This window comes from Anser brachyrhynchus (assembly GCF_964034855.1).
Source record: "Anser brachyrhynchus genome assembly, chromosome: 2".
Classification (NCBI taxonomy): domain Eukaryota; kingdom Metazoa; phylum Chordata; class Aves; order Anseriformes; family Anatidae; genus Anser; species Anser brachyrhynchus.
This window is the reverse complement of record NC_137695.1, coordinates 129,536,597-129,551,762: the sequence shown is the minus strand read 5'-3', so window position 1 is coordinate 129,551,762 and position 15,166 is coordinate 129,536,597. Positions and strand designations below refer to the sequence as shown.

Here is a 15,166-nt window from a genome sequence, read left to right as displayed (position 1 = left end):
ATTATGTTAACTTAGGGATAAAAAAAAAAAGTGTTTGCACTTGGCCATATTAGGTCCTGTAGTAAAATATTTTCAGGCATGTGCATGGTGCATGACTCACCTGATGAAGTACGTTAAACCTTTTAGAAGCTGGTCACTTTCCAGGTCATGAGTCCTACCCTTCTCATGTCTTTAAAATGCACAAAGATGACCTACAGATCATTACCCTCCAGTAGATAGTTACTCAGGAGTCAACAAGCCTACAAGCCGACCTCTATGCAGTGTAACATGACCATCCTGTCTCCTGTCCTAGACAAGGAAGCCATTTTGTGTTTCTAATAATTTTGTTGGGCACTAATATACTGAAACTCAGAGTGATTTCTACTGGCACAAAGTATCGGATTACATCACAGTGTTTTTGCTGTATGGTTACAGACATTTAGACTACACAAACAACAGGTTGCAACCCTATGCTTTTAAAACTCCAGTGGTATGTGAGTGTGCACATGTGCACACCAGATCACTAGTTATTGCAGCAAAGGCAGTCTCTGCTTCTGCTATATATTTTCTCAACTGATAGTTTTTTTTTTTTTTTTAAGGTTGTCATATGGTATAACACTTTTACTAGTTGACTCCTCCTACTTTTCTTCAAACCACATCCTGATTTTTGGCCTCAGAAACCAAACATATGCACAGCTTGCAGAACAACACATGATATTGTTTCTGTATAACATCATACCAGCTGGGATATAAATTCTTACAGACAATTTTATGCGAATGAAAAATACCTACATTAAGACATTTTCCATAGCTATGCAATACATACCACAGTAGAGCATATGGTCTAGAGTTAGAGATCCTTAGTTATAACAAAAGCCCCAAGTCAGGCCTCAGATCTTCAGACAATGTAATTTTTAATAGATCATTCTATTTTTTTTTTCTATTCTTTACTTTTCGTATTGTGTTTTGAATTTCTGGAATCTAACATCAGCTAGTTTGCTGCAAGGTTGAAGACTCTAACATTTTATCTATTTGATTTCTATTTGATTTATCCAGTATTGAGTCCAATAAAGTTATTATTTAACTAAAAACCAGCAAGGATTTGGTGAAATTCTGACATGTATCATGATTTGAAGATATACCAATAGCAAGAATTCATCATTGTGGGGCAATTTATTTCAACATTTATTTTTGCTGTTAGAAAACTGTTCTACACCTGATTTGTCAGTCTTCAGCTTCCAGACCCCTTTTTCCAGACTTTTCATGGGTGGGGTCGTTGCTGTATTATTCTCCCTTCAGGATAAAGAAGCTTTGCATAGAAGAATTTTCTCCCACCTATAAACTTTAATTGCTACCCCCAGTCCTTTTTTTCAGTAATCAGATTGAGTTTATACATTCACAGAAAAGAATTTTCTCCTGCTGTCAAATTATGCAACCTATTATTTTTTTTTCTCTTCTACCATTCCCATTAAAATATGGACAGCAGATCTATGGGAAATATTCCAACAATTGCATCAGGATTTAAGGATTATATTAGCTTTGTTCATGCAGCCTCACAGTGGGAACTCATGTTGAGTTGCTGGTCTACTATGGCCCATAAATCCTTGCAGAGTGGAGGAATTCTGAGGCACCGTACCCCAGTTTTTGGGGGTGAAATTCCTTTCTATTGATGTATAACTTTGCATTCACCTCCTATAAAATGCCTTTTTTTTTTTTTTAAAAAAAAGAGATTTATTTATTTATTTATTTATTTTTAATGGTTTTACCTTGTCAAGGGATCTCTTCTTGGATCTTATCATTATGTACTGCTCAACTAACTTTTCTGTCATCCTCAGATCCTTAGAACGCTAATTTCGGTATGAACCTTCAGATCACAGCTGGGAATACTGAATAGCATTGGGCCTAGTGCTGATTCCTAATAGATACCCTTAGAAACAAGCCAGTAATAGTTTTCTTTATATCTTCTGATGGTCTACTGAACAAATTCTAATCAATTGAAATTGTGAACATTGATGCTATGTAGGTTTTTTTTTATTTATTTAATAAAAATATCATATAACAAATTTTCATTGTACTTTTATCAATTAAATCAATGGAAGATGCTGATCCTTAAGACGGGTGAAAAAAATTGGTTGACAACTTAGAAAACATGAAAAGATTAATTCTCCAAGAATTAATATTCTTTAATTTGCTCTGCACATGTAACTTCATTTCACTTTTGCAAAACAGCTCATAAAAATAATACAATTCATCTTTCAGAACTGGAGGGATTCTGATTTGTTTGACATATCCATCTTAACGTGTTGCTTTTTGAATTTACTGAAATTGCCTTTAAGAAGCTCACAAAACTGGTGCTAGACACTGGTGCTTGCACTTTCTTCAGTTATTTTTAACATGTTTTGCTAACAGTTTGTCAGATGGGTAATGTATACTCCATAATTTGCCACAAAATATAAAACTCATAAAATTGGAAAAACTAATTCTTAATCTGTGCTTTGGCAGACATACCTTGTATTCATTTCTGTCTGTAAGAGATATCACTGCATCTGTTATGTTGACAGATAAATGTACATCCACAATCCTCTCAAAGCTTTACTAATATCACAGCTTCCCCCCTCCTATCTCCTCAAACTCCTCACCATCATCCTGGTATTTGAGGGAGTTGAGTAATTCAAGTTGTGCTTGAAAGGTGTCTGTGTTTTTGAAAGTAAAGGGAAAGAAAGTGATGATCTTTGAGGGGAGGAGACTCATGTAAAATCTCCTTTTTTTTTTTTTTTTTTGGATCCTCCTCACTTCCAAAATAACGTTCTGGTGAAGTTTGTTAATAAGAAGTTTCTAACCAGTTTATTCTTATTTTAAACAAATCTAAACCTTTTGAATTTATTGGACTTCTCTGTCTTTGTATAGGCTGAATATCACAGCTAATAGTACAGTAATAATTACATGTCATTCTCTTTATCCTCTTTGTGCACTGCCAATCGGCAAAGGTGTCTCATTTCACACATCATTTGCAATGTCCTATGGTAATACCACATATTTTGGGGAATAGCTCTCGAATGTAGTCATTAATCTCCATTTTGGGATGTGTAGTTCCAGATTCTGGACCCAATTCGGTAATTACTCTATGTGCTGAAGTCAATGGGCTAGCAAGACTCTGTTCAGTTCCAGAGAGAAAGAGAGTACAGGTAACTTCATACAAAACCACAGTACTGTAGGATTTCCCAGTCCTACATCTAGATTGCACTGGACACAGCCCAAAGCAGGGAAGCAAGTTACCCTGTTTGTGTGCAGTGATGCATAGGTCACTGCAACAGGTGGGAATTTTGGGTTTAGGGGATATTCTGGATGGTCTCTCCACATGGTGGGGTGAAAGCAAGTTATTCTGCCTGTCCTATTTCAGTCAAGACAGCTAGAACAAAGGAGCACTGTTAGTTCCTACTGAGGCAAAGCAGCCACAAGTCAACAGTGATCCAGATCCAACTTCGACACAGAGACAGCTTGTGAAATTGAAAAACAAGAACAAAACAAAAAGTACTATATGTGTCTGTGAAATCTTATCAACTCTGGCAGAGATATTTATTGCTCACTGATGACTGAGAATCTCATCTTGCCCAGGGACTAGTTGTGAGTTAGTAATGAAGTAAAAATGTAGGGTGATCAGCGAATGACAGTCTATCACTGATTGCTCTGATGTCACGCTTTGGGAACAGCAGCCAGAAATGTGCAACTCATTCTGCCTTTAGAATCAAAGGCACCTAATTACAATCTCATTTTGTTAAAATACAGCACTAATGACTTGCTTGTGCAGTAGCTGGATACCATATCAACTACCATAAGCTAAGTTTTTCCATTTAACAATCCTGGTTACAGTATCTGACTGCCTGTGCATAAACATTTGACAGTTGTTGCTGTGTGTCATTGTAGAGGAGAGATGCAGCAGTTTCCTCTAGGCTGTAAAATCAAGAGGAGTCACTGGCAGATAAACTTTGTGCTAAGGTGTTCTACCTCACTTTAGAACTGTTTTGACTGATTCATAAATACTGGTCTTTTGAAAACAAAACTATGTTTGCTCAGGTCAGCTTATTCTGTGGCACATCAACAGGGGTTAAACCCTGTTCCCTTTTGTCCTCTTCCCAGTTATTATTATTATTATATATATATATATTTTTCCTGGTACTCAGCTGTTTTACTTTAGAATTCCTTTTATAACTGGGTTGCTTCTGCATGTTTGGTACAAGTTATACATCATCTTCCAAAACTTTATTAATATATATATATACATATTTTCAGAAATATCACTACTTACGAAGTCTTAACTTAGGTTACTTCTGTTATCTTCCAAGCATCCTGCTGACAGCAACTGCGTTGTTAAATATCAAGGGTACCTTGCTTTGCTTCCTACATATGGCTTTCCTTCAACAGATCCCAAATTAAACATGCTCATGGGTGACATGCATTGACATCTGATGATATTCTATGAAATTCTCTTCAGAAAATTCTGCACATTTTAATCTGTTAATTATAGCAAAGTCTATACTATTACATATTTATCTGAAAGGAGTTCTCTGAAAGTACAGAAATGTGGTTAGCTTTCTAAGTAACTGTGTTTTGGCACACATCAAGGACAGACTTTATACTAAATCACATTTTTCACGTGGCATTAGATGGCTCCAGAGTTTGATACGTTTGGTTTTCCCCTACATGTCTGATGCAATCTATTACATGTGTAATTCTATTTCTGAGTATGTTCTTTCTCCAAATGTGAATTGCAATAATTCTTTCACTATGGCTGGTGCTGTGACAGTGCCCATCTTTCTAAATCTATATAACTGGCATTTTCTCCAAGTGCTTAGCACTTGTTTTCTCAGAGCTCTGCCAGTTGTTTTCAATTGCCTTTCATATGAAGGTGTGTTGCTATAAGCTGTTGTGTCAAAAATCAGATAGGATCTTAAATAAACCAATGTGTGTATCAAGCTATTCATATTCAAGTGGTATTCAGAGTCCATCAAGAGGAGAACAAGGTGTGTAATTATTATTATTTCTAAGCAGCATGGAGGGCAGACAAAAGAGTTAAGTAGGAACCCTTCCAAGTATATATCCTGAAGAACCAGAAGGGGCAGTAATAAAACTAAACGTCCTGTAAAGAGAAAGATTGTTGGAAGGATGAACTCATTAGCTAGGTGCTGAGGGCCAAGGCATTCTCTATTTCATTCTTATTACTTCCGGGCCATGACTATGTTTTAACTACATTCCAGATCAGAACACTACCTGGGAACATTAGTGAGCTGAAAAAGAAACCAGTAAAACAGTTATGGTCCCAATGTCAGTATGAAAATCAGGACCATGATCTTTTAACTGCTCCAGTAAAAAGTTATGTCACTTGTAATTTCTGCTTCCTGGAGGTGCCCAGTATATTCAAAGAGCTCTCCACAAGTCCATGATCAGTTCTGCTGGATTACAAAATCAGGAAAATTCTCTGATGTGTGTAATTTCCATATGTTGCCTGGGGAGTGATATAGTCAAGTCAGTCCATGCTACTACAGTCTCTGCTAAATTCTGATCTGGGTACAGGCTTGTTTATACCACTTGGCACCAGTTTTTAAGTTGTTTTCCAGTTGTGATTAATCAGTGTGCTGCACATTTGTAATGTCTCCTCCTCCCCTAACCCTCAGCATCATGGACTGTAGGGAGAATAAGGTAGCAGTTGGATATGCCAACTCCATAGTTGAGTCTGCTGGTGACTGCCTAGTGGAGAGATTCTCTAGGCTCTGTCCTAGGGACCCGTACAGCTGAACAAGGACAAGCTGTAGCAGACGGTCTGTCTTATTCCTCCCAACATTACAAATTAAAACAAGAATATGAAGAACCCATATGACTTCATCCTTCAGACCACAAGTGAAGCTGAGTCAGCAAGTGGTGAAGAAAACTACATGTATTTATAGTGAATGAGTAATTATTTCTTTTTCATGACATGTTTGTAGCTAATCAACTCAAATAGCTGCCTATCTAATAAATACAAGCTGCATACAAGGCTGCCAAAAAAGTGCATTTGACTGGTATGTTTGGCAGTGCTAAGCAACTCTCAAAGCATATTAGATGCTTACTGTTTGAGTCAATAGGCTAAGATCTGAGTAAGATTAAACAATATGTTTTGATTTTTTTTTCTTTTCATACTATATGCTGCTTTTATTCAAACTCAAGTTTAGTTCCACTGGTTTCAGTAAAGGTAGTGGTGGAAGGAACAGAACCCAAAGCTAGTACTTAAGTATTTATTTTCATGTGTTCGAATTACGTTACTAAGCTTTTATTTGTCTTTTCTTTCTTTCTTTATATATATATATATATATTTTTTTTCCCCCGGAGTGATTAAATATTCAGAATTTGCTCATGAAACAAAACTGAACAAAGCTAAAAAATGATCATTTCCCTTTAACTTTCTCTAACAGAGAAAAGACATTCCCTCACAAATTTTAGGGATACCAAATGGATTCCATTTGAGTACCTTTCAGCCTGCAGTTCACAGAAATCCAGCAACTCTATGTATACATTGAAGTTACACTCTAAGTACAACCTCTGAATTTTTTTTTTGTTAACTGTATAACTGTGTGTCCATTTGATATACTTCACTGACGTGTCAGACTTCAATATCAATATATATTTCTTATATGATTTAAGAAAAAGAAAAAAATGTATTGCACAAAACATAATAATAAAGTAGATTATGATTTCAAAGGAGATTTTAAAGAGAGTGTAATTTCAAAACTACCTTTTCTCCCATTTGATATGGATTACCTATTTACTACCTTTGAGAATGTACCATAGACATCTTGAAGTCTGAATACCTTTCCTTTAATTACTTTATACTTCTCCCTTCACTGCTCCCCTCAGGAACTTTACAGAAGTGGAGGTAGCCAGGCACAAAGGTTCAGAGAGCAAAACTGGGAAACGTAAATTCTAAAGACATTAACTCCTCATGATTTTCAGCACATAGACTTATCCATATAACTCCCATTAACATTAATGAGAATAATGTGACTCAACCCTTTGCATATTGAACACTTTCCTTACTGTACTGAAGAGACTAGTTTCTAGTCCCTAAACAAAATGACAAGGTGCAATGACAATATATCATTTAAACGTCACATTCATTTAGTGTATGACAGACCTTTGAAAAAACAAATTTATAAAAGCAACTTTTGCATCAGAAGTCAAAAGTCCCAGAGAAAGCTTAATTAATATTGCCAATTTTAGTACAGTTTTCATCGTAATGGTAAAACAGACTATTGTATTTGCAATTTAACCTCTAACTACACAATTTTGAACATAAATAGCTGCAAGGAATGCAAAAAATTTTTCAGAACAAGGCTTTAAGCTTGGTCTTACTTTTTTAATCATTTAACCTTATTTTAAATGACAGCCTATTAATAAGCCATTAATATAATCATTATTTTAAAATGAGATTTCAAGGAAAGGTAGACTTGAATTACCTTAGTGGGTAATATTGGTGGTAAAGGGACAGTTGGACCAGATGATCTTGTAGGTCTTTTCCAACCTTAATGATTCTATGATTCTATGAATAAGCTACAGTAAGAACAGACAGAAACTGATGACTTTGAAAGAAATAATGCTATAAGAAATATATGTGATGTTATGCCCAAGAAATTTGAAAACAAAGGCCATAATTTACCTTTGAATTATATATATATGGTATTTATATATTATTTATATTATATATGTATATATATATAGTATTTAAAAGTCCACTAATTTAATAGAAAGCTGTGTAAGCATGAGGACGTTCAAACAATGTAGTGGAATAAATGGACCTTCTAGAGTGTCCCTATGTCACATGGAGACTGCCAAGAGGCTCCAAATACTACCTAAATTTGTAAAATATCCTGATTCCTTCCTTTTCCCCTTTTTCTTCCCTTTTGTCCTCCACCTTGTGCCTATTGCCTTTACACATCACTCACTACTAACTCTTGTGAAGACGTGGGTTTCCTCATGTGTCAGTGATCTCTGGGAAAGCTCTCCAGTTGAACCATCTTCAGGAAATATGTCATTTATTAAGAAGAAGTAAGGAATATGTTTCTTAAATTTATGCTACAAGATAAACTGAAAAAGATAATCAATGTTCTTCCAGTACAGTATAAGAGTTACAGTATCGACCTTTGGGAAATTTAAATTCGATGCCTTCATTTTCGCTTGTACAAGTCAGTGAATGTAAAGTAGCTGTTATGGATTAAGGTCCCCCATTGCCAGGATGTGTACTGTTCTCACAAAAGCTGCAGTATGTGGTGCTTATAGGCTATAATTGCCTGATAAAAAATATTTTTTCTGTGTTACTCTAAGACTTTTATTCAAGTTCTTCAAAAGGTCTTACAGATATTAATTACACAACTTTAGTCCTCTTGTGTAGCAAAAATAGATAAACAGGTAGATAAACAGTGACCACTTGACACCCATGGGACTAATTTTCTGTGGATTTCATGTGGGTGGCATAGGAGAAAGGGCAGCAGTGTTACATTTCTCTTAGTAGGGAATAGGAACAATATACTGTGCCTTATTGCATGAATTGAAAGCTATGGTATCCAACAAAAAACTTGAGAGGAAACTTCAGCACAGTAAGAAGCAACTTACATTACAGTTGAGATATGTCTTGAGCATAAAATCTCATTCACAAAACACTGTTTATTAAGATCTGAAAAAAAAAAAGTAATTATTTTCTCTCATTTAACAGATAACAGTATCAACTACACAGAATTCACTAAATCAAATTTGTTTGTTTGCTTATTTTTAACTCAGGAAAGGCTATTACTTCTTACCATCTTCAGCAATAGTTTCATATTTTTCCATAGTTGTAATGATTGAATATAGGATCAACTGCCATGAACAACTGTTGTCCTCACTACTCAGATGAAACTCAGATGAAACTACTTGGCTATTCCAACTTCACATCTGTTTCATCATTATCATAAACAATATATATGTGTTGGTTTATCAGTGCTGCCAGGAAGTTGTTAGTGCAGCTAATGTTTTCATAGTACTTTGAATAGTTAAGCACAACAGAAATATTTCTTCTTATTGCTATTATTGTTTTCAGTGATTTCTTCACTGAGGGGGTTCTCTGCTTTCAGACACAAATAAGCACAGATGGACTTACTCGGTTCTGCTATTCTAGAAATTGGAACATGGGAGAGACTTTGATTTATTTTGTTTGTTAGATATGCTTTTTCTTGATATATTTTTTACTTCTACCAGTTCCCAGATACTGTGTTATAGCCTGTGGTTTTCAATGATCAGAAAGGATGCTCACACAAAGTATTGCTGTTGAAAGCAGAAACAAAAATTTTACTCATCAACTTGAGACATTTTACAAATAAATTAATTACTACAGTAACAATAAAGTCAAGCACAATACCTTATTCGTTTGCCATAGAGGACAGTTCTAAGTTATGTATTACCATGCCTTCAATCTTTATTGAGAAAACTTTTTTTTTTTTTTAAACATCATTAAACATTTCTGAAAAAATTTCAGTGTTTAAACATCTCTTGGTCTTCATGATCAAGAAAACAAAATTAAAACATAGATAAAAAGGAAAATATAATCAGGGCTTTGAATCTAGTTTTTGGGCATTAACCCTGAATGTTTACTAATTATGCCCCTAAGTAACACCTCAGGACCAAATAAGTTAAGTGCAGGAAAAATCTGAAGAAAAATAACTGTTCTGCTTAAAAAAAATAAATAAATTAAAATTGTTCATTCAATTAAAAAATCCATAATAAAAGTCCATACTTGAGTTCAAGTTGCCCATGGGAAGGTCGAATTCATGCTGGTCATTAATGAAAGCTTTATGTGACTATTAGGAAAAAAATGACAAACTACCCTAGCAACCTTAGTAATACTTGCTAACATACATAATAAACAAAAGCTGGATACTTAGAATGCACTCTGAATTATTCTGTTATAAAATTATCATTATTTTTAAATGTTAATAGGTTTAAAAGCTATTTCAGCTACTATAGTTTCAGGTACTTTTACAATTGTATGTATGTTTTTAAATGCTGTACTGAAATTTCTTTCTTTTGCAGATGACAAGTTTACTGTTTGATTAAATGTGAGCCAATGTTTGGCAATAAGTTGGCCAATGTAATACTTTGTTCAATGCATTTAGTATGAAGATAATATTTTCTTAACTGGAACTTATATCAAGCATTTGTATAATATAAATCAAATTAATGTCCAGGACTAGTTCTAAAAAAAAGCTAGTGAATGAAGATGAGTAAAGTATTTAAAGAAACCAAAGTGGTTGGTGAAAATTAATAATTTTAAGAACTTACATATTGTTTTTTGCATCTACAACACTGCAGAGCTTCACACATAAAGATAAAATAAGCATTATAATTCCTATTTGGAAAGAAAAAAAATCATAGCATTCTGAATTCCTTCCCATATCACTTAAAAATGAAGATTTACATGACTTAGTTAAACCCATGTAGTACGATAGTACTAGAATGAGGGAGAAAAACAAGCTTTTTTAATTTAGAGCTGTATATTAACCAGTGGATCACAGCTATCCTCATGTAAACCAAATTCCAAAATAGACTTACAATCAAATAAAAACATTTTCAGTTTTGCCAGAAGACATTTATAAAGGTTAGGTAAGATGAACTGGTTTGCAGTGTTGCATGGATGTTTTCTTAGATTATCATTAAAAATGACTGTATAGCTCCGTTTATTAGATAATTCTACCAAATTAACATAATAGTGTAGAGCAGTCACCGTAAGCCATTGAAAAGTAAAATGACCATCAATTTTTCCACTGGTGACTTTATCAACACAGTCAGTAAAAGATTTATTCATTTTGACTTCTTTTTACAACAGTAGTAGCATGTCCATTGATTTCACCTGGAGACATCAACACCACAGACATTAAAAACTTCCCAAAGAAGCAATTACAAGTAAAAAAAATTAAACCTCATCAACTTTAATTTATAGTTTGAAAAACTCTAAAGTCAGAGTAAGGTTAAAGCTTTCTGGTCGCAGTCAGCAATACTTCTACTACTTTTAAACATCATTTTACTTTTGCAAGGATGTGACCCAGGATGTGAACACTGAAACTCTGCTAATCTACAACAGTCATCCCTGTCATTACAAGTAGGTGGTACTCTCCTTCCTTCCTTCCTTCCTTCCTTCCTTCCTTCCTTCCTTCCTTCCTTCCTTCCTTCCTTCCTTCCTTCCTTCCTTCCTTCCTTCCTTCCTTCCTTCCTTCCTTCCTTCCTTCCCTCCTTCTTCCTTCCTTCCCTCCTCCCTTCCTTCCCTCCCTCCCTCCCTCCCTCCCTCCTTCTTTCTTTCTTTCTTTCTTTCTTTCTTTCTTTCTTTCTTTCTTTCTTTCTTTCTTTCTTTCTTTCTTTCTTTCTTTCTTTCTTTCTTTTTCTCTTTCTTTCTTTCTTTCTTTCTTTCTTTCTTTTCTTTCTTTTTCTTTTTCTTTCTTTCTCTTTCTTTCTTCTCTTTCTTTCTTTCTTTCTTTCTTTCTTTCTTTCTTTCTTTCTCTTTCTTTCTTTCTTTCTTTCCTTCTTTCTTTCTTTCTTTCTTTCTTTCTTTCTTTCTTTCTTTCTTTCTTTCTTTCTTTCTTTCTTTCTTTCTTTCTTTCTTTTCTTTCTTTTTTTCTTCTTTCTTTCTTTCTTTCTTTCTTTCTTCTTTCTTTCTCTCTCTTTCTTTCTTTTCTTTCTTTCTTTTTCTTTCTTTCTTTCTCTTTCCTCTCCTCTCCTCTCCTCTCCTCTCCTCTCCTCTCCTCTCCTCTCCTCTCCTCTCCTCTCCTCTCCTCTCCTCTCCTCTCCTCTCCTCTCCTCTCCTCTCCTCTCCTCTCCTCTCCTCTCCTCTCCTCTCCTCTCCTCTCCTCTCCTCTCCTCTCCTCTCCTCTCCTCTCCTCTCCTCTCCTCTCCTCTCCTCTCCTCTCTTTCTTTTCTCTCTTCTCTCCTTCTTTCCCACTTTCTCTCCTTCTTTCTTTATCTCTTTCTTTTTTTCTCCCTCTTCCCCCCACCCCCCCTTTTTTTTTTTTCCCAGACTTCTTTTATCCAGCAGTCTAGCTCCGTTTGCTGTCCACATTTTTTGGGGGAAGTCTCCTGTTCTTCACAAATATTTGTGGACTGTCTTTTAAGTTCATCTGCTCCGGCATTGCTGTGTTCCTTCCAGATTGATTTATACAAACCAGTACTCAGAGTGATATTGCATTCTTCCTGCTCTGGTTAAGATCATGGTATAGGAGCCCTAATATCTTCTGGGAACACTGCAACCACTGTTCCTGTAGCCACACAGATGCTAGTACTTTTACTGTGTCTTGATGTATTCTGTAGCAGTTAGAATCCAAAATGGTCTCTGCAAGTTTATGTTCTGAAATATATAAAACCTCCATCATATTAATTTTATTATTTTGTAAACTTCATTATTCCCAGGTTACCAAGTCCTTGCAAAAGACAATACTTCATGATTCTTCCAGCAGTCACAGTGTTGCTCTTAAAACATGCAGTGCCTGAGATAGTTGGCATAGCCCTACAAGTTCTGCAAACTCCCAGCAATCTACCTCATGAAGACATAACAGTAATTTGAACTTTTCTAAAAGTAAAATGTAGGAATGGATGCTCATATACAGTATATTTGACTCTGCATTCCCTAACAGTGAGGCGACAGACTCAAGAAATGAAAAAAAGAAAAATCTAAGTCTTTATTTACTTTTTACAGTGGATTATAGGCAGATGGACTATAGAGAAATGACATTATACACTGGTAAGATTCAACGAAGATACAATTTCTTCTATAATCTGCCATGACAGATTGAAAATTCCAGGTCTTAATTGCTTACTATATATAATTTCACTTCCTCCAATCTAAAAAGTATACAATCCAATAGTAGCAGAAAATACAACAGAGGTGACACAGAATGAAATAATTATTCTATTATCAGAGAAGTCTATTTCCCTAAAAAAATAATAATAAAAAATAAATCAGTTAATAAATCAGTTAATATAAACCATGAATAAAAATAAATAAAAATAAAATAAATAAAAATAAAAATAAAAAAATATCTAAAAATCTTTAAAAAATCTTTAAAAATAAATATCTAAATTATATTTTTTCAAGATTGACCCGAATTTAGGAGTTCATAGTGTGCTCCTTAATCAGGAAAGCAAGGCAATCACTTAAAAATAGCATACTTCACTATCAAGTCCATATCGTATTTGTACTTCAGAAAGAAAAATAAGTAGACCTCTGAACATTTCCTGTAGATTCTTTGAAATCACTATACTCTGTCCTTTTCTGCATGTTTTCCATACTTCATATTGTATTCATACTTATCTATCTGTAGTCTAATGGTTGAGGATTTAAAAGAAATGTGAGTTTGAAACTGTCTTTATGTACACTTTATGTACTTCAGATTTTCTACCATTTCCAAACAAAGGATGTTCAGCTGTACTCTTTCCTTTCAGAACGGGGCCTTTTAATTTCCATTATTCCTTTATGCTGGATTGAAAATTAGTTCTGCTTTTACATTTATTTTTCCTTTTGTTGGCTTACTTGCCTTTCCACACCCTCCCTATTCCTATAGTCATAAGGACAAAGAATGCTCTTAATAGTATTGAAAAACCCTGAATTCCACTAGTTTGAATACTTCATTTTTGGCATAACATGAACCTTGTCCTTCTCTGTCCCAGGAGCAAGAATTCTGCAATGCTTCCAAACACAGATCTTTTCTGTGGCAATGAAGTCTTCTCTGCATCCAAGATATCAAAATGTCAGGCTGTTGTTTTGAAAGACAGAATTGAGGAAATACATCTGATTTAAATAAATTAGGTTGTTTGAACATGCCTAAAGCAATAGTGGAAATACGTCAGTGTTTTCCTGCCTCTTAATGCAAGTCCAACTCAGTCGACTGGGCAAAGCATTTTCAAAATGCGTCTTCATTCATTCATGCACAGTTAGAAAGACAGGAAATTATTGCACGATTTTGTTTGCATTATAATCTAGATAGGAAAGTCTTTTTGTGGTTGCAGTCCACCTTGAAATTGCAGTAGTTTGTGTAGATTCATCACTAGTTGTCCTCCTTGGTACGCAGCTACCAAAATCTAAATATCAAGGAATTTTTTATATTATCTTGGACTTCATTTCTTCAGAAGTCTTAACAAATTTTATTTGCAAGTACTAAGTTTAAGCTTAAGGTTTAATGAAAAGTGCATATTTTACTATTACTGATGTCTTCTTCACTATATTTATACAAATAAATTCATCTAAAAGGTTGTGTATGTGTTTACTAAAGTGCTTGTCCATTGGCTGAAAATAGTTTTTTACTGCAGGATATTAACTGAACACGCCTGTCAGAATCAGCTGTTCCCACTGAACTTGGGTTTAAAGAAGTTTAACTGAATCCCTTCAATATAGCATGATGAGACTGGCAATGGATTTAAGCCATCCAATTTATCAGTTCCAGTTTAAAGGGAGGTGTTACAGCAAATATTTCTGGCAACAGCTGTGTAAGATTTTGTGCAGAAGAAAAGGAAGAAATCCCTGACTATTGGAACCAAATTCAACATGTAATTTCTTTGTAAACTTCTTGAGCTTGATGTCAAATGCAGATTGTTTTTATTTCTCATCTGCACTATTGCAGAACTTTACAATCCTCGTATTTAAAAGCATTCTGCAATTTTCCATCTCAGTTCATTTATATTTAGTTAGTTTTCATTGTTCTTTAGCTTAAATAGCTCCTGGCATATAATATATTTACAAAGAATATCTGTATTCTTTCAGATTCCATTTTGCAAAACTAAAGAAGCTGCTTTTCAGGTTTCACCTGAGCTTCTTCAATACTGTTTATCTGCAGTACTTCTGAATTGAATGCAGCTATCTTGCAACAGAATTGTATGTACTGTTTCACGTGCAGTCTTGCCAAGACCTTGTGCAAGTGGTACTCTTTACTAGTACTGGAAAACATCCCAGCACATCCTAAGATTACGCTTTCCTTTTTCATGGCAGCTTCCTTCTAGAGGTGATGATAATCATCATGTGACTGACTGATTAAACCCAATTCTTTCTCCTCCTGCACTATTTCTAACTGATGAGCTCCCAGCTTATAGCAGAAATTCTTGTTATTAGTCCCTGAGTGCATGACCTTACACTTTGTACTATTAAATT

At 34.7% G+C, this 15,166-nt stretch overlaps 1 protein-coding gene across 1 annotated transcript in view; it reads left to right on the top strand.

Moving 5' to 3' along the window:
- The window catches only part of LOC308190352 (uncharacterized protein), a 42,561-nt gene extending 31,260 nt beyond the window's left edge, over positions 1 to 11,301 (top strand). Inside the window, exon 4 of the mRNA XM_080581651.1 lies at positions 1,815 to 11,301. Within this exon, the coding sequence (XP_080437777.1) occupies positions 1,815 to 1,841 (27 nt within the window). The 3' untranslated portion in view covers positions 1,842 to 11,301. The remainder of the gene's footprint in view (positions 1 to 1,814) is intronic.
- Positions 11,302 to 15,166: the final 3,865 nt, after the last annotated feature.